The sequence below is a fragment of the Leucopleurus acutus genome, assembly GCF_964270905.1.
Source record: "Leucopleurus acutus genome assembly, chromosome: 6".
NCBI classification, from domain to species: Eukaryota; Metazoa; Chordata; class Mammalia; order Artiodactyla; family Delphinidae; genus Leucopleurus; species Leucopleurus acutus.
In genome coordinates this window covers 28,278,111-28,298,359 of record NC_139149.1, presented here as the reverse complement: position 1 = coordinate 28,298,359, position 20,249 = coordinate 28,278,111, and the positions used below count along the sequence as shown (strand labels likewise).

General features: G+C 39.0%; 1 protein-coding gene across 1 annotated transcript in view; it reads left to right on the top strand.

The window, feature by feature from the left end:
• NXPH2 (neurexophilin 2) overlaps positions 1-19,208 on the top strand; it is a gene marked incomplete at both ends in the record, with an annotated part of 107,571 nt that extends 88,363 nt beyond the window's left edge. Inside the window, one exon of the mRNA XM_082841313.1 lies at positions 18,465-19,208. Coding sequence (XP_082697439.1) covers positions 18,465-19,208 — 744 coding nt within the window. The remainder of the gene's footprint in view (positions 1-18,464) is intronic.
• Between the last annotated feature and the right edge of the window lie 1,041 nt (positions 19,209-20,249).

Below are 20,249 nucleotides of genomic sequence, written 5' to 3'. Positions count from 1 at the left end.
ATACAAAATGACATCTGTTTTCTTTCACACCATCTCTTTTCTTTTTTATTGAAATATAGTTGATTTACAATGTTGTGTTAGTTTCACGTACACAGCAAACTGATTCATTTTTATAGCTAGCTATCTATCTATCTATATTCTTTTTCAGATTCTTTTCCCTTATAAGTTATTACAAAATGTTGAGTACAGTTCCCTGTGCTATACAGTAGGTCCTTGTTGGTTATCTATTTTATATATAGTAGTGTGTGTCTGTTAATCCCAGACTCCTAACTTATCCCTCCCCCCCAACCTTTAGTAACCATAAGTTTGTTTTCTGTCTGTGGTTCTATTTCTGTTCTGTATATAAGTTCATTTGTATAATTTTTTTTAGATTCCACATAAAAGTGATATCATATGATATTTGTCTTTCTCTGTCTAGCTTACTTCACTTAGTATCACACCATTTCTTTTAAATGTTTACAGAAATTATGGTATGTGCATGCACACATGCGTTTATACACGTGATATTTCTGTGTGTCAGAATGTGGGCTTGTGTGTGTGTGTGTGTAAGATTTTTTGCAGACGTTGTGTCATCGATTTTCCAGATTACTGTCATCAAGATAAAATAAGAATTGCCATATTTAACCTTAGCAATAAAACTATGCCAAGCCTTGCAATCTAGCTTTCTGGCTCTTACTACTAAGATTTCTGTCTTCACATTTATGTTTCCTGTTAGTTCCTATATCAATTTAGAAAATGTAAAGGGTAGCTATTAAAAGATATCTGGAAAGTAAAATGAATTTGCTACTCTCAGCAGAAAGGACGTTCATTGTTTAGCTTTCTTCTCCTAAGCAATCATTTGTTTCTCAACTTGCAAGATGAATTTTGAAACAATGCCACATTATGCCACAAAATATTAATAGGTACAATTAATACATTGTTATATGTTTGATTCTGTCATTCTTCATTCCCTTCATGTCATTCTTCTTTTAATCTGCTGTGACAGTTCTGTAATGGAGCACCAGAAATATGACTTCAGGGCAAGCCATACTACTAATCATCAATATAGCGTTGTCGATTGTCCAGCAGATACGTGTTCTCTTGTCAGCAGGGATGATACTCTGCAAAATTTCGACCCAGAGAAAATGCTTTCCAAAATTCGTTTACAAGCAAAAAAGTTAAAGGGATGCTAATTTCGATCATAACAGGGTTTTTCCTTTTGCTTCCTGCTGAGCAGGTCGTTGTTTCATTTTAACTGAAGGATACGGGACAGAATTGTTAGAGCAATCCAGTTATATAAGCTATAAATATATGCAACATAAATGATGCCTTAGACCACGTTTCATTATTGGTTCTATAATTGTTCAGCTATAGTGGGATCTGCAGGCCACCTCTATGTTGTATAGCAGTGGTCACTTTGGGGGTCCTTGGCTTGAACTAATACTACCCCAGTGAAATAATTAATGTATTCTATCAGCAGCAGTAATATAAACAAATCTATTAAACAAACCAGTTATTCTTCCAAACTGGCACTTAGCAATGATTGTCACTGTGAAAAAACGTTAATAAATGCTTCCAGGATATCCAGTGGGGGCAAGCCAGCTGCCTTTAAAAATATTTGTACAGATCTGTATCAATTTATCTCTAGTAGCATATGCCAGTCCTGTTATCATGGAAAAGCCAATCCTCCCAGCTTGGTATAAATTCACAAGTTTGGAGCACTCAGCTCATTCTGCCTGATCCTGGAAAGTTATAATTATTTTTCCTTGATGGACCACATATTTTTGATGTACTATAAAATAGTTAAGGGTACGGCCTTCCTTGTTAATGGAAGGTGATCTATTCAATCTATGCATGGTGCATTATTTCTATTATTGCAAGCATTTCACAGAAAATCAGTATGGGCTATAAATATTTTATATTCAGTGTAAACAACAAAAACTGAAAACATCCACTTGAGGTATAGATGCTATGATTACGGGAAAAAATTCAGTTGTTTTGTTTTATATTTTATTCATTTATTTATTTTCTTCAAAATCTTTATTGGAGTATAATTGTGTTACATTGTGTTAGTTTCTGCTGTATAACAAAGTGAATCAGCTATACATATAAATACACCCCTATTACCCTTCCTCTTGCGTCTCCTTCCCACCCTCCCTATCCCACCGCTCTAGGAGGTCACAAAGCACCCAGCTAATCTCCCTGTGCTATGTGGCTGCTTCCCACTAACTATCTATTTTACGTTTGGTAGTGTATATATGTCCATGCCACTCTCTCACTTCATCCCAGCTTACCCTTTCCCCTCCCTGTGTCCTCAAGTCCATTCTCTACATCAGCATCTTTATTCCTGTCCTGCCCTTAGGTTCTTCAAAACCATTTTTTTTTTTTAGATTGCAAATATATGTGTTAGCATATGGTATTTCTTTTTCTCTTTCTGCCTTACTTCACTCTGTATGACAAACTCTACGTCCATCCACCTCACTACAAATAACTCACTTTCATTTCATTATATGGCTGAGTAATATTCCATTGTATATATGTGCCACATATTTATCCATTCATCTGTCGATGGACACTTAGGTTGCTTCCATCTCCTGGCTATTGTAAATAGTGCTGCAATGAACATTGTGGTACATGACTCTTTTTGAATTATGGTTTTCTCAGGGTATATGCCCAGTAGTGGGATTGCTGGGTCGTATGGTAGTTCTATCTTTCCTTTTTTAAGGAAGCTCCATAGTGTTCTCCATAGTGGCTGTATCAATTTACATTCCCACCAACTGTTCAAGAGGGTTCCCTTTTCTCCACACCCTCACCAGCACTGATTGTTTGTACATTTTTTAGTGATGGCCATTCTGACCTGTGTAAGGTGATACATCACTGTACTTTTGATTTGCATTTCTCTAATGATTAGTGATGTTGAACATCTTTTCATGTCTTTGTGGGTAATCTATATATCTTCTTTGGAGAAATGTCTATTTAGGTCTTCTGCCCATTTTTGGATTGGGTTGTTTGTTTTTTTGATATTGAGCTGCATGAGCTGCTTGTATATTTCGGAAATTAATCCTTTGTCAGTTGCTTCGTTTGCAAATATTTTCTCCCATTCTGAGGGTTGTCTTTTCATCTTGTTTATGGTTTCCTTTGCTGTGCAAAAGCTTTTAAGTTTCATTAGGTCTGATTTCTTTATTTTTGTTTTTATTTCCATTTCTCTATGAGGTGTGTCAAAAAGGATATTGCTGTGATTTACATCATAGAGTATTCTGCCTATGTTTTCCTCTAAGAGTTTTATAGTGTCTAGCCTTACATTTAGGACTTTAATCCATTTTCAGTTTATTTTTGTGTATGGTGTTAGGGAGTGTTCTAATTTCATTCTTTTACATGTAACTGTCCAGTTTTCCCAGCACCACTTATTGAACAGATTGTCTTTTCCCCATTGTATATCCTTGCCTCCTTTGTCACAGATTAGTTGTCCATAGGTGCGTGGGTTTACCTCTGGGCTTTCTATCCTGTTCCATTGATCTATATTTCTGTTTTTGTGCCAGTACCATATTGTCTTGCTTACTGTAGCTTTGTACTATAGTCTGAAGTAAGGGAGTCTAATTTCTCCAGCTCCGCTTTGTTCCCTCAAGACTGCTTTGGCTATTCGGGGTGTTTTGTGTCTCCATACACATTTTAATATTTTTTTCTAGTTCTGTAAAAAATGCCATTGGTAATTTGATAGGGATTGCATTGAATCTGTAGATTGCTTTGGGTAGTATACTTATTTTCACATTATTGATTCTTCCAATCCAAGAACATGGTATATATCTCCATCTGTTGGTATCATCTTTAATTTCTTTCATCAGTGTCTTATTGTTTTCTGCAAACAGGTCTTTTGTCTCCCTAGGTAGGTTTATTAATAGGTATTTTATTCTTTTGGTTACAATGGTAAATGGAACTGTGTCCTTAATTTCTCTTTCAGATTTTTCATCATTAGTGTATAGGAATGCCAGACATTTCTGTGCATTAATTTTGTATCCTGCAACTTCACCAAATTCATTGATTAGCTCTAGTAGTTTTCTGGTGGCATCTGTAGGATTCTCTATGTATAGTATCATGTCATCTGCAAACAGTGACAGTTTTACTTCGTCTTTTCCAATTTGTATCCCTTTAATTTCTTTTTCTTCTCTGATTGCCATGGCTAGGACTTCCAAAACTATGTTGAATAATAGTGGCAAGAGTGGACATCCTTGTCTTGTTCCTGATCTTAGAGGAATGCTTTCAGTTTTTCACCATTGAGAATGATGTTTGCTGTGGGTTTGTCGTACATGGCCTTTATTATGTTCAGGTAGGTTCCCTCTATGCCCACTTTCTGGAGAATTTTTATCATAAATCGGTGTTGAATTTTGTCAAAAGCTTTTTCTGCATCTATTGGGGTGATCATATGGTTTTTATTCTTCAATTTGTTAATATGGTGTATCACATTGATTGATTTGTGTATATTGAAGAATCCTTGCATCCCTGGGATAAATCCCACTTGATCATGGTGTCTGATCCTTTTAATGTGTTGTTGGATTCTGTTTGCTAGTATTTTGTTGAGGATTTTTTCATCTATATTCTTCAGTGATATTGGTCTGTAATTTTCTTTTTTTGTAGTATCTTTGTCTGGTTTTGGTATCAGGGTGATGGTGGCCTCATAGAATGAGTTTGGGAGTGTTCTTCCTCTGCAATTTTTTGGAAGAGTTTGAGAAGGATGGGTGTTAGCTCTTCTCTAAATATTTGATAGAATTCACCTGTGAAGCCATCTGGTCCTGGACTTTTGTTTCTTGGAAGATATTTAATCAGAGTTTCAATTTCATTACTTGTGATTGGTCTGTTTATGTTTTCTATTTCTTCCTGGTTCAGTCTTGGAAGGTTATACCTTTCTAAGAATTTGTCCATTTCTTCCAGGTTGTCCATTTTATTGGCATAGAGTTGCTTATAGCAGTCTCCTAGGATGCTTTGTATTTCTGTGGTGTCTGTTGTAACTTCTCCTTTTTCATTTCTAATTTTATTGATTTGAGCCCCCTTCTTTTTCGTGATGAGTCTGGCTAATGGCTTATCTATTTTGTTTAGCTTCTCAAAGAACCAGCTTTTAGTTTAATTGATCTTTGCTATTGTTTTCTTTGTTTCTATTTCATTTATTTCCACTCTGATCTTTATGATTTCTTTCCTTCTGCTAACTAGGTTTTGTTTGTTCTTCATTCTCTAGTTCCCTTAGGTGTTAGGTTGAATTGTTTATTTTAGACTTTTCTTGTTTCTTGACGTAGCCTTGTATAGCTATAAACTTCCCTCTTAAAAGAGCTTTTCCTGCATCCCATAGGTTTTGGATCGTTGTGTTTTCATTTTCTTTTTTCTCTAGGTATTTTTGATTTCCTCTTTGATTTCTTCAGTGATCTCTTGGTTATTTAGTAACGTATTGTTTAGCCTCCATTTGTTTGTGTTGTTTACATTTTTTCCCTGTAATTCATTTCTAATCTCATAGTGTTGTGTTCAGAAAAGATGCTTGATATGATTTCAGTTTTCTCAAATTTACTTAGGCTTGATTTGTGACCTAAGATGTGATCTACCCTGGAGAATGTTCCATGAGCACTTGAGAAGAAAGTGTAATCTGCTGTTTTTGTATGGAATGTCTTATGAATATCAGTTAAATCTATCTGGTCTATTGTGTCATTTAAAGCTTCTGTTTCCTTATTAATTTTCTGTCTGGATGATCTCCATTGGTGTAAGTGAGGTGTTAAAGTCCCCCACTATTATTGTGTTGCTGTCAATTTCCTCTTTTAGAGCTGTTAGCAGTTGCCTTGTGTATTGAGGTGCTCCTATGTTGGGTGCATATATATTTATAATTGTTATATCTTCTTCTTGGATCAATCCCTTGATCATAATGTAGTGTCCTTCCTTGTCTCTTGTAACATTCTTTATTTTAAAGTGTATTTATTTCTGATATGAGTATTGCTACCCCAGCTTTCTTGTGATTTCCATTTGCATGGAATATCTTTTTCCATCCCCTCACTTTCAGTCTGTATGTATCCCTAGGTCTGAACTGGGTCTCTTGTTGACAGCACATATATGGGTCTTGTTTCTATGTCCATTCAGCAAGCCTGGTTCTTTTGGTTGGAGCATTTAATCCATTCATGTTTAAGGTAATTATCAATATGTATGTTCCTGTTACCATTTTCTTAATTGTTTGGGGTTTGTTTTTGTAGGTCCTTTTCTTCTCTTGTGTTTCCCACTTAGAGAAGTTCCTTTAGCATTTGTTGTAGAGCTAGTTTGGTGGTGCTGAATTATCTTACCTTTTGCTTGTCTGTAAAGCTTTTGATTTCTCCATCAAATCTGAATGAGATTTTTGCCGGGTAGAGTAATCTTGGTTGTAGGTTCTTCCTTTTCATCACTTTATCATGCCACTCCCTTCTGGCTTGTAGAGTTTCTGCTGAGAAATCAGCTGTTAACCTTATGGGAGTTCCCTTGTATGTTATTTGTCGTTTTTCCCTTGCTGCTTTCAGTAATTTTTCTTTGTCTTTAATTTGTCCCAAGTTTATTATTATGTGTCTCAGCATGTTTCTCCTTGGGTTTATTCTGTATGGGACTCTCTGCGCTTCCTGCACTTGGGTGGCTATTTCCTTTCCCATGTTAAGGAAGTTTTTGACTATAATCTCTTCCAATATTTTTCTCAGGTCCTTTCTCTCTCTCTTCTCCTTCTGGGACCCCTATAATGCAAATGTTGTTGCATTTAATGTTGTCCCAGAGGTCTCTTAGGCTGTCTTCATTTCTTTTCATTCATTTTTCTTTATTCTGTTCCGCAGCAGTGAATTCCACTGTTCTGTCTTCCAGGTCACTTATCCATTCTTCTGCCTCAGTTATTCTGCTATTGATTCCTTCTAGTGTAGTTTTCATTTCAGTTATTGTATTGTTCATCTCTGTTGTATTGTTCTTTAATTCTTCTAGGTCTTTGTTAAACATTTCTTGCATCTTCTCAATCTTTGCCTCCATTCTTTTTCTGAGGTCCTGGATCATCTTCACTATCAGTATTCTGAATTCTTTTTCTGGAATGTTGCCTATCTCCACTTCATTTAGTTGTTTTTCTGGGATTTTATCTTGTTTCTTCATCTGGTATATAGCACTCTGCCTTTTCATCTTGTCTATGTTTCTGTGAATGTGGTTTTTGTTCCACAGGCTGCAGAATTGTAGTTCTTCTTGCTTCTGCTGTCTGCCCTCTGTCCTCAATTCTTTTCATTCTTTTTTCTTTATTCTGCTCTGCAGTAGTTATTTCCACTATTTTATCTTCCAGGTCACTTATCCATTCTTCTGCCTCAGTTATTCTGCTATTAATTCCTTCTAGAGAATTTTTAATTTCATTGATTGTGTTGTTCATCATTGGTTGTTTGCTCTATAGTTCTTCTATGTCCTTGTTAAAAGTTTCTTGTATTTTCTCCATTGTATTTCCAAGATTTTGGATCATCTTTACTGTCATTACTCTGAATTCTTTTTCAGGTAGACTGCCTATTTCCTCTTCATTTGTTAGGTCTGGTGGGTTTTCACCTTGCTCCTTCATCTGCTGTGTGTTTCTCTGTCTTCCCATTTTGCTTAACTTACTGTGTTTGGGGTCTCCTTTTCACAGGCTGCAGCTTCACAGTTCTCGTTGTTTTTGGTGTCTGCCCCCAGTTGGTAAGGTTGGTTCAGTGGGTTGTGTAGGCTTTCTGGTGGAGGGGGCTGGTGCCTCTGTTCTGGTGGATGAGGCTGGATCTTGTCCTTCTGGTGGGCAGGACCAAGTCCAGTGGTGTGTTTTAATGTGTCTGTGAACTTACTATGATTTTATGCAGCCTGTCTGATAATCGGTGGGTTTGTGTTCCTGTCTTGCTAGTTGTTTGGCATAGCTTGCCCAACACTGGAGCTTGCTGGTCATTGGGTAGAGCTGGGTCTTAACATTGAGACGGAGATCTCTGGGAGAGCTCTGGCTGATTGATATTACGTGGGGCCACGAGGTCTCTGGTGTTCCAGTGTCCTGAACTCTGCTCTCCCACCTCAGAGGCTCAGGCCTCACACCTGGCAGGAGCACCAAGACCCTGTCAGTCACATGGCTTAGAAGAAAAGGGAGGGAAAAAAAAGATAGAGAGGAAAAAAAATTGTTTTTAATTAAATAAAATAAAGTTATTAAAATAAAAAGTTTAAAAATGTATTATTAAAATAAAAAATGAAAGCAATAAAGAAAAAAGAGAGCAACCAAACCAATAAACAAATCCACCAATGACAACAAGTACTAAAATCTAAACGAAGACAAACATATAAATCAGAAACTAGTCAGTCACATACAGCAAACCCCAAGTCTATAGTTGGTCCCAAAGTCCACCGCCTCAATTCTGGGATGAGTCATTGTCTATTCAGGCATTCCACAGATGCAGGGTACATCACATTGATTGTGGAGATTTAATCCGCTGCCCCTGAGGCTGCTGGGAGCGATTTCCCTTTCTCTTCATTGTTCCCACAGCTCCTGGGGTTCAGCTTTGGATTTGGCCCCACCTCTGCGTGTAGGTCTCCTGAGGGCGTCTGTTCTTTGCCCAGACAGGAGGGGGTTAAAGGAGCGGCTGTTTAGGGGGCTCTGGCTCACTCAGGCCGGGGGGAGGGAGGGGTATGGATGCGGGGCCTGCCTGCGGCAGCAGAGGCCAGCATAACATTACAACAGCCTGAGGTACGCCACGTGTTCTCCCCCCAGACGTTGTCCCTGGATCCCTGGCAGTGGCGGCTGCACAGGCTCCCGGGAGGGGAGGTGTGGGGAGTGACCTGTGCTTGCACACAGGCTTCTTGGTGGCTGCAGCAGCAGCCTTAGCGTCTCATGCCTGTCTCTTTGGTCTGCACTGATATCCGCAGCTCACGCCCATCTCTGAAGCTCATTTAGGCGGTGGTCTGAATCCCCTCTCCTCGTGCACCCTGAAACAATGGTCTCTTGCCTCTTAGGCAGTTCCAGACTTTTTCCCGGACTCCCTCCCAGCTAGCCGTGGTGCACTAGCCCCTTCAAACTGTGTTCACGCCGCCAACCCCAGTCCTCTCCCTGGGATCTAAGCTCAGAAGTCTGAGCCTCAGCTCCCAACCCCCACCCACCCCGGCGGGTGAGCAGACAAGCCTCTCGGGCTGGTGAGTGCCGGTTGGCACCAGTCTTCTGTGTGGGAATCTCTCCGCTTTGCCCTCCGCACCCCTGTTGCTGTGCTCTCCTCCGTGGCTCCAAAGCTTCCCCCCCTACCCCGCCACCTGCTGTCTCTGCCCAAGAAGGGGCTTCCTAGGGTGTGGAAACCTTTCCTCCTTCACAGCTCCCTCCCACTGGTGCAGGTCCCGTCCCTATTCTTTTGTCTCTGTTTTTTCTTTTGCCCTACCCAGGTACGTGGGGACTTTCTTGCCTTTTGGGAGGTCTGAGGTCTTCTGCTAACGTTCAGTAGGTGTTCTGTAGGAGTTGTTCCACGTGTAGATGTATTTCTGATGTAATTGTGATGAGAAAGGTGATCTCCATGTCTTACTCCTCCATCATCTTGAAAGTCCTCTCTACCTTTCATCTAGAGCATTCATCAGTTCTTGTGAAAATCATAGACATTAGTCAGATTTGTTGCCTGTTAGCATATCTTCACACACCTATAAACATAAAGACAAACATGCATTATTTCAAAATATTGTTATTTACCCAGAACATACTTGGTTCATTATCAAGAAGCATTAATATATATTGTAATAATTATATAGAGTAATAGAAAAGTGTTACACCACAGTTATGGCAAAGGTCTGACTGTCCTAGAACCCAAAAAATAACTATTGTTACCTTCAACGGCTCTTAGGAGGTTTAAGGCTGAAACACAAAGTCCGCTAAGGTTGCCATCCCCAAGCACAAGACCTCCAAGTAAGGAATTTAGCACTGACTGAAACTTGGAGCCTGTTTATTGTTAAAAGAAATGGATATGTACTTTAAATTATAAGATAAATAAGGTCTGAGCATCTAACGTATAGCATGGTGACTGTAATTGATAATACTGTATTGTATAATTGAAATTTACTAAGAACCCTATCTTAAGGATTCTCACCAAAAAAAAGAAAAGAAAAAAGGTAGCTATGTGAAGGGATGGATGTGTTACTTAAATTACTTGATGGTAGGAATCCTCTCACAATGTAAGCATATATGAAATCATCATGTTCTACAGTTTAAATATATTACTATTTCATTTGTCAATTATACCTCAATAAAGTTGGAAAAGAAAATAAAAAATGAGTGTTTCACTAGGAAAAATATAACTGTTGTCTTACATTGTTATTACACTCTCATTAATAATTATAAACAGGGCTTCCCTGGTGGCGCAGTGGTTGAGAGTCCGCCTGCCGATGCAGGGGACACGGGTTCGTGCCCCAGTGCAGGAAGATCCCACATGCCGCGGAGCGGCTGGGCCCGTGAGCCATGGCTGCTGAGCCTGTGCGTCCGGAGCCTGTGCTCTGCAGTGGGAGAGGCCACAACAGTGAGAGGCCCGCGTACCGCAAAAAAAAAAAGAACGAAAGAAAGAAAATAAATGAACACATGCATTTGTGACCAAGGTTCCTAGCCTCCCCACTTCTTCCCTGGACTACAGAACTCACCTCCTTACAGGTGTTCCTGCCCCTGGACCCACCTCACTCTAGCTCACTTCTTACCTCAGAGCCTCCTTCGTCTCCTTGAAGTGCAACTCCAACCTTTCCTTTTCACCATTTAACATTTGAGAAGACCAGGCTCAGGAGGCACATGGCTTGCACAAGATGATGGGACCTAAGTGACAGTACCAGTGTTCCATCCCAGGGCTCCTGACTCCAACTCCTTCCAGGAAAGCAAAGCATTACTGTTTCCATTGCTTGCTTTTTCCTGCTTTGGTTTTTACCTGTTCTGATTGGGTTCATCGCCCCTGCTTCTTTCATTCATTCCTTCACTCTTAGAACAATCTTTTACTTACGGAAGTTCAGCCACTGGAGGATGTGCCAACAGATTCTTTTCTGCAATGCACAGCCTTGATTGGGACACTCCACTTTTCCTCTCAGTCCAATAATTTGCAAGGGCCATGTGGGAGTACCGTAGCACTCATAGGATTGCAGGCAAAGATAAAACTCAGTGGAGCTGTAAACTACTCCTGCAAAAGTAAAGTGGGAATATTTCTAAACCGTTTGAGGTTTCCCACTCTCTTAAACAAGGTGTGTTAAGTTCATCCAGTCTCTTGAGCTGTATTTCGAAGAAGTGAGCTTGAAGAGCTATGCTTCAACTACTTAGGAAATTGAAGCCTCTCCTTCAACGTCCTGGTGCTGTGTAAGTGAAGAGTCGATAGGGGCTAAATAAACGTGTCAGTTAGAATTGCTAAACCCCAGACTGGACAGCAAGGCTGGTCTTGATATTTCATCCACAGGTGTTTCTTCAAATAAGAAATAAAAAATAATACCTGTTAGGACAGAGCTACTTGAACTGAAAATGGCATGCTATACATTGAATGGAATTTGAACCCCAGAAGCTCACATTTTAAATGCCCTCATTTCCTTTCTGTTACTCATGGGTGTAGACAAATCTCCTCCCCCTCTTCTTCCCCTGCCCCCCACAGTTTAGGACCCATCCCCACATGCAGCGACAGGGAAGAAGCAAAGCTATCACAATGAGGGACATATAGAAGATGGTTATCCCATAATTACGGCAAAGGTCTGACTGTCTCAGATGCCAAGGGAAAACAAGTAGTGGTCATGGTCCTGCAGCACCCAGCTTACTATGAATGTAGAACTCTGCTTTGGGAGGCTCTCTTTCCTTAGCTCCATTCCCCTTGGTAAACAGACCTGCAAAGAAAGCCCCACATAAATGTTGATACTGACTCATTGGATGTATAGAGTCAAGTATGATGGAGCTCCAAAACTGAGAAAAGGGACATTTGAATCTAATATGTTAAGCAAGTAATTCCAACTCCATGTGAGATATTTATAGACTAAGCTCTTCTTTATTGAACTATCAATTAACAAAATGGGCCCCATTTTTAAGAAATAAATACCAAATAAAATAGCAATAATAATAACTGATTATGACAGACATACTTATAGCACATAAGAGTGCCAGAATAATTTATGAATAGTGTAGGATTTCCTAAACAACTCTGACGTTATTTGAGATAATTCAGTGATGTGGTAAAGGGTTATAAATCGAAATGCTTGAGAGCTCCTGACATTAAAAAAAATCAATCCTAAACCAAGTGCCGCTGAATTAAATGTAAATTAAACTAAGCTTATAATAACAAACATGTACAAGCCTTGTGAAAACTCTGAAAGCAAAACTTAAAAAAAAAAATCTTCCCTACCTAAGCCAGAGATTAACATCAACAGTGATTAAGTCACGCTGCTAGCATGTACCCTTGAGATGAAGTAATGAAAACGGCACCTTACTTCTGTATTCTTCCTCCCCAAGGCCCAGTCTAATCATGAGAAAAACATCAGACAAACTCTAATTGAAAGGCATTCTACAAAATGCCTAACCAGTGCTCTCTGAAACGTTCAAGGTCATCAAAAACAAGGAATGACCAAGAAATGGTCACAGCCAAGACAAGCCTAAAAACTCATGATGACCAAATGTCATGTGGGACCCTAGATGGCATCCTGGAGCAGCTAAAGGACTTTAAGGAAAAACTAAGGAACTCTGAATAAAGTATGGACTTTAGTTAGTAATAAGGTATAAGCATTGGATCATTAGTTGTGACAAGTGTAATATGTAAGATGTTAACAATATAGGAAACTGGGTACAGGGTATTTGGTAACTCTTTGTACCACACAACTTTTCTGTAAACTAAAACTATTCTAAAATGAAATGTTTATTGAAAAATACATAACAAATACAGTTGAAAAAAAAGATCTTCTGGTATAGTATTTGCAAAGGGAGATGCTTTTTAGTTTATAAATTATTTCCGTAATTCGTGACAGTTCTCACATCTGCTACTATAAAATTCATTGCACCCTCTCTGCCTCTTGGAAAAAAATGCATTTAATTATCAGTGAAATTCAACTCCAGCCTGTTATGATGAATGATTTGAACCTGTCAGCTCCTTTTCCCCCCTAAAAACAAAAGAACTGAAATGAAATACAGTCTTCTTCCTCTATTTCCTTCCTTCCACCTGCTTCATTTAATTGATGAGGGTTTGAGGTTTTATTAATCTTTTTGAGCTCCTCTCTAAGATGCAGAAAAAGCTAATATGATATCATTGTATCTAGCTAATGTGTGTGCTTTGTGAAATTGATACACCCTGCCAAGACATAAATTACTTAAGCTTTGATAAATGTGTTGAAATCAGGGAATGTTCAAACAGATAAAACACAGCAATTCCTCTTTTTCTCCCTTTTTTAAACTCCATTTTGTGCATGCCGTTAAATGTTTTTGCATTATTATTGTAATATGGTGGGACAAAAGATAGCAGTGATACTGATATTAGCATAGTACAAAAGTAATGGGGGATACAGCCTTGTGTTTTGCAGATAACATCTAACAACCTTGCCTTGGACAGAGTGGTTTGCCCACAGGCTCAGAACCACCTATGGTCCTCTCCCAGCAGGCTGTATCACCGAAATTGTCTATATAGGAATGAGGGCACCAGCCAGACACATTGTACTTTCAGATCCTTTGCTGACTCATTTCGTAGGTTGGAATAAAAGATCCACAAACACATTTTGTTGGCAAAAAGAGCTCACCTGTCCCTGTGATATGGGTATGACTCAGATGTCAGCGAGACTGGAAACACGAGGCAGCATTTGATTGATGCTCTGGGGTTGAGAAGGTCAATTTCTACTCGTTAATGTATCATATGGCACTGAACAAGTTGCTTGATTAACCACTAATCAGTTTCCTGGAGACCGGAGAATCCATATAATCCTTTGAAAACAATTCTTGGATAGGAGGCATGGGACTGCACTTTGGACCACGCAAGAGCCAGCAGTCACTGAACGCCTTTTGCAAGAGATTGGGCTCAGTAATTTCTATCCATTCTTTTTCTCTTTTTTTTTGGCTGTGTCAGGTCTTAGTTGCAGCACGTGGGATCTTTGTTGAGGCCTGCAGAATCTTTCCTTGCAGCACGGGCTCTGTAGTTTGCGGCACGCGGGCTCTCTCATTGAGGCATGCAAGCTCAGTAGTTGTGGCACGAGGGCTTAGTTAGTTGCCCCGCATCATGTGGGATCCTAGTTCCCCAACCAGGGATAGAATCTGCATCCCCTGCAGCGGAAGGCAGATTCTTTACCACTGGACCACCAGGGAAGTCTCCATCCATTCTTTTATTTAGTCCTTACAATGAACTGGTAAAGGACATGAAGGTGAGAAAATTGGGGCTCACATCAAATACTTCAGGCTAAGGGGGTGATGAGGTCATCAGGCACCAAACCCTATGCTTTTTCCACCATGCTGCTTTCATATTGGGAGTTTATGGATGAGTGCAGGCAGGGTTGTGGTTGATCCAAACCCCAGTCATCCCTGGTTAGGTCTTTTGAGGTGAAGCGTGAGCCCTGGGGACTTTGGTCTCACAACTGTCTTTGTAGACCTGTTTAGGAGAGGGTGCCCTCTCAGCAGTAATGCATGCCTTTAAGAATATGTTCCAGGGAGAAGGCTGAACAAGTTACACCAAAGGGAGAGGAAGTTGGGAGAGGAGGTACAATTGTTGGCTTTTTAAGACAACTAGAAATATACTTACCCTTTTAATTATACTCTTCTACCAATACATCATCATCCAATAGTTTTTTTAAATTTGGGTTTAGATTTGGAAATCAGTACTTGTAAGAACCGTCCATGCATTTTAGAGTAAAACACAGATGAAGTTATACACAGCTTTTCTCACCTTGTTTAATGTTATCAAAGCAAATGACAAATGTGATGGTCTAGGGCAAAGCAAAAAAACTAAAAGATACATCCATCTACTTTTTTTGTCTAAGGAACTGTCAGTGACTGTTTTTCATTGGAACAGAGAACAATTATAGATCTGTGCTTAATAGTTAAATTTGATTATTTTTATATAGGCCAACCTTAAAATCAAGGGCTCCTTGAGCAGGTTTGAACCTGAAGAGTATTATGTTAGAATATATTTTTTAGGAATCAAATTTCATTTTAAATTCTCATCTGGAGAATCTTTTCTGAAGAATTGAAGAGCCTTTCTAAAAGCAAATAATCATATCTAATGTATCTGTTTAATAAGCTTAGTTTTTTTTTTTTTTTTACACTCATATTTCTTTAGGATGAGTCACATATGTTTGGGTCAAGTTGCTACACCATGTTACTACAAAGAAAATCTTCGGGTTTTTTAAAAGTCAGTAAATGACTTTTTGAGTAATTATTATTGACTAATCTCAGAACCATCACATCAGAAGTCCAAAGGGTAAGAGAAGGATCTCATAATGTCTGTCTCATAAGGGGGCCCATCATGTATTCTAAAATACGCTAATACTAGTTAACCTGAGACTCTACATGATTGAAGACTTCCTGTTGAACAATGGGTTCAATGTTGGTAGGTTTTCAATAACAGAAAAGGAAGGAGAAAAATAAGGCAAAGGACTAAACCAAGAAAAATGATCCAGGCAGAAAAAACTCAGGAAAATGTGTAATGTAAAACAAACATTTTAAGAAAAAAAAAGAGCATGTTTCTCCTGGTAGTGAAGAGTGTTGTCATACTTGTAAGTGAAAAAATATTTTTGAACGGAAAATGGATCTTAATTCTGCTAATAAAGTATTCATCAGGAGCATGGTGTGTAAAAGTAAGAATTAAGATGTGGGGGGGTTTTTTGAAAAGGCAAGCTAAAGGGAAATTTACCCTGTGAAAGAGAGAAAGAAAGGCAGGAGCGAGGGAAGAAGTGAGGAAGTTGTACAAATAGGGGAGTTGAGATCAGGAAGTAAAGGAGAAGCTTGAGTACCAGTGATTCTCAGGAACGGTAGTTGTGACTGTCAGCAATGACCAAGCAAGGCACATCTCGTGAAATACTGGAAACAGGCAAAACAATAGATAATAGCAAGAATCATAATCAGAGAGAAGAGAAATTGGACCTTGATCAGCAAGGGGTTTCTTATCTGCCCATGTGTCCTTGAATGTCTCCCTGGAGAGAGAACAGGACAAGTCACTTGGACCAGGTTGCATCAGTTCCCAGGAAACTCAAGTCATATCTGGAGCCTGTACTGACCTTCATGAGCTGTATGACCAGTTGATCTGAATGAGGTTTTGTGCACATTATAATTAAGAGTGTTCAAAGACAGAAAGCTAGTTACAGTATCAGAAATACCCAGAGTATTTTGAGCCAGAAATCCTGAGCAATGATACCTCTTTTCCTGGTGAATATGCCAGCCCTTTAACGCCAGGAGAGAGAAAGAAGCATCAACTCAGGATGTGTAAGCCCCTAAGAGGAGGTAGTACGGATTTAGGTTTCCAAAACAGTAAGAACATGCAGCATGCAGTTTGACAAACCTCCGTAATTTAAGTAAAGAGAAAAGAATTTCTAAAAATACCAGACCTGAGTGGGGGAAAGCCTTCGGGAAATTAATCAAAGGGACCAATACATTATTATGTGCTCCCTCCCCACCAAAGTAAAAAAAGGAAAAATCTACACATGTATTTAAGTCCTTGGCCTCCTCCTCTAAAGTGTTTGGGTACAAGCTATAGATGAAAACACTTCTCACAAAACTCTATTAGCACTTAAAACTTTTATGAATATATAAAATGTAACCTCATATTATTAAACTCTACCATGTAGTCAGGTGCAATATTAATAATTCAAGCTTTTTTTTTCAAACTTGTATTGAAAGCAATAATTTTTGTAACAATCTGAGACTGGTTTTACCAGGTGCTTTGCCAAGTTTGAAATGGTTGGGGAAACTACATAAACACAGCCCCACTTCTTTCTCATCCTTTTCATCTTGCTGACACTTTTCCAGAGAATCATTACCAGAGTGCTTTGTGCCATTCGAGATAAGAGGCTATCTGTGTTTCCACTAGAAACCTCTATTTTCCAGACTTCATAACTCATCCGTAAATATTCACTCCAGGCAACAGTTTCATATATTATGATTCTGTCCCTCAAAATTCATACTGACTTAGCTAAGTGATTTTTAGAAATCATGAGGACTCTTACGCTACAAAAAGAATAATAAAAATCAAATGCAAATACAGTGCTATGTTTCAGTGGGTATGATTTGAGTCAAAATACTGTGGAATCCATAAAACACATGCACATGACTCTTTCCTGGCAATCCTATCTTTCAGGGTATTATTCAGTTGTAACAAAATTTAATTTATCAACAATAGGTCTATTAATTAATTCAAAATGTACATTTCCAATTTATTTCTGTTTCTATAAAGGCAGCTAAATTTGAAATTATATTTTTTCAACTAAAACTTTTGTAGAACTTCCTATTCACACTACTTTTCGTTACAGAATTTGAAGTCAAATTATATCAGAAGTTATGAAATTATATGACATAAGCTTTGAATACAATAATACCCTTAGTACCTGCAAAAATATTTTAAGAGTCTTATCAATATCTTATATTCAGGTGGTTTCTAGCTCCATGGTAGAAACCTCAGCATTCTAGAGTTGTTTTCTACCTGAAAAAAAAGATCTTAAATGTTTTTATGAAATAAGAGACCAAAATATACTATTTCCCCCAGTCTGGGAAGATAGAAATGTAAAGATTAGGGAACAGAGACTAAAACCACATCAACACATTAAAATGAAATACAATCAACCCTTGATATCCATGGGGGATCGGTTTCAGAATCCCCTTGGATACCAAAATCCAGGGATGTTTAAGTCCCTTACATAAAATACTTTAGTATTTGCATGTAACCTATGCACCTCCTCCTGTGTATTTTAAATCATCTCTAGATTACTTATAATACCTAATACAATGTAAATAGTTGCATAGTTGCCAGAGTATGACAAATTCAAGTTTTGCTTTTCGGAAATCTCTGTTTGGGGGTGGGCGTGTTGGAGGGGGTTCTCATTTGTTTTTAACTTAATTCAGCGTTGGTCAAATCCACTGGATTCAGAACCTGCAGATACAAAGAACCAACTGTACTCTCTTCTTGATCTCATCATTTCCGTTTTCGTACTCATGGATTTACATTGCTTGAATTAAATGGTCATCTTGTTACACTGTGGAGCCCAGCTGTGTGTGTGAAATGCTATTTAGCAGGAACTGAAATAAATTACAAGAATTAACCTGGTGGGGCTTCCCTGGTGGCGCAGTGGTTGAGAGTCCGCCTGCCGATGCAGGGGACACGGGTTCCCACACATGTGGGAAGATCCCACATGCCACGGAGCACCTAGGCCCGTGAGCCATGGCCGCTGAGCCTGCGCGTCCGGAGCCTGTGCTCCGCAACGGGAGAGGCCACAACAGTGAGATGCCCACGTACCACAAAAAAAAAAAAAAAAAAAAAAAAGGCACTCAAAGCCTAACCTAAAGTGTGTTTCTCTTTCTTCTTTTCGAACAGCTATTTTGTGACAGTAAAAAGGTGGTGCATGCCACAGAAGGGCTGGATTGGGAAGACAAAGATGCTGCCGGGACACTGGTGGGAAACGTGGTACACTCAAGGATCATCAATCCTCTGCGTCTGTTTGTTAAACAGTCTCCAGTCCCCAAGCCCGGGCACTTGGCATATGCGGACAGCTTGGAGAACTTTTGGGATTGGCTGGCCAATATCACGGAGGTTCAGGAGCCCTTGGCAAGAACTAAACGGAGGCCAATAGTGAAAACGGGAAAATTTAAGAAAATGTTTGGATGGGGCGACTTCCATTCCAACATTAAAACTGTTAAGCTCAACCTCCTTATCACGGGGAAGATCGTTGACCATGGAAATGGAACCTTCAGTGTTTATTTCCGACATAATTCCACAGGCCTGGGCAATGTTTCAGTGAGTTTGGTACCCCCCTCCAAAGTGGTGGAATTTGAAGTTTCCCCACAGTCTACCTTGGAGACCAAGGAATCCAAATCTTTCAATTGTCGCATTGAGTATGAAAAAACAGATCGGGCGAAGAAGACTGCCCTGTGCAACTTCGACCCGTCCAAGATCTGCTACCAGGAGCAGACTCAGAGCCACGTTTCCTGGTTGTGTTCCAAGCCCTTCAAGGTCATTTGCATCTACATTGCCTTTTACAGTGTTGATTATAAACTTGTGCAAAAGGTCTGTCCTGACTACAATTACCATAGTGAGACTCCATACTTATCTTCTGGCTGAATCTTTCTACAGCCAATAGAAAGGAAGGACAGATATATATTCAATTAGAATGACCAAGAACCAAGCCCAGCTCTTCGTGGTAAAGGATTCCTTTTGTTTCTGGCAGTGAACCTTCATTCCCTATAAGGTTTTCAAACTTAAAAGAAAAAGAAACATCTTTAAATGTGAATTGTGTTTGTTTCGATCATAAGTACCTGAATCTAAAGAGTAGAACTGTGTATGAAGCCATCGCTCTCACATAGGATGGCTAAGTCCTCCAGGTATTGTTGTTTCTCTAAGAGTCGATGGTAGCAACATGTAACAGGAAAGAACCGAATTATGCATGTGATAAACATTGCTCTTGAAGTGAGCCTGCCTTTGAAGTATGTTTTGGAAGATTACCTTAAAAATAGCAGATGCAGTAAAGCAACTGAAAAGATCGTATTGGGTAGATGAATCGCATTTCTGACACTGAATTCTTTTTTTATTGCTGTCTTTTCTCCCACATCTGTGCTGTCATTGATATGAGAGATGAAAGGGTAAAACTTGTTTCAAAACTCATGTGTGCAGTTACAGTGCCACAGTGATTGAGTGGAGTGGGATTTAAACACTTAGCCCTGGTTTGGTCACCAGCCTCAGGATTCTCATGCGAGTAATAACATTAGTGTATTAAGAAAGCAAATCTGGATATATTGTAAGTCAGTTCAACAATAATGATGATGAGGATGTTTTTAGATTGTTTTGTCAAATTCAGTGCTGTGAGGTGGTCAAAAGTATCATAAATCTGTACTCACCCTTTAACCTCATTCTATTCATTTGGTAGTATGATTTTTATATACAGGTGTAGAACAACTCTTGAATTGAGAGAAAGTGATTGTTTCCTAGGCTAGAATGGGAAAGAAATTGGAATTGGAAGGAGGAAATTCTGGGATGATCTATTCATTATTTCTAGCCTCTTAGATTAAGTTCTCCTTGCATTTAATTATTTACATGAGGGATCAAATTGTGGAAATAAAGAGTATATTTAAACATTGCTAATTGTTATTAAGTGTTAATAACCAA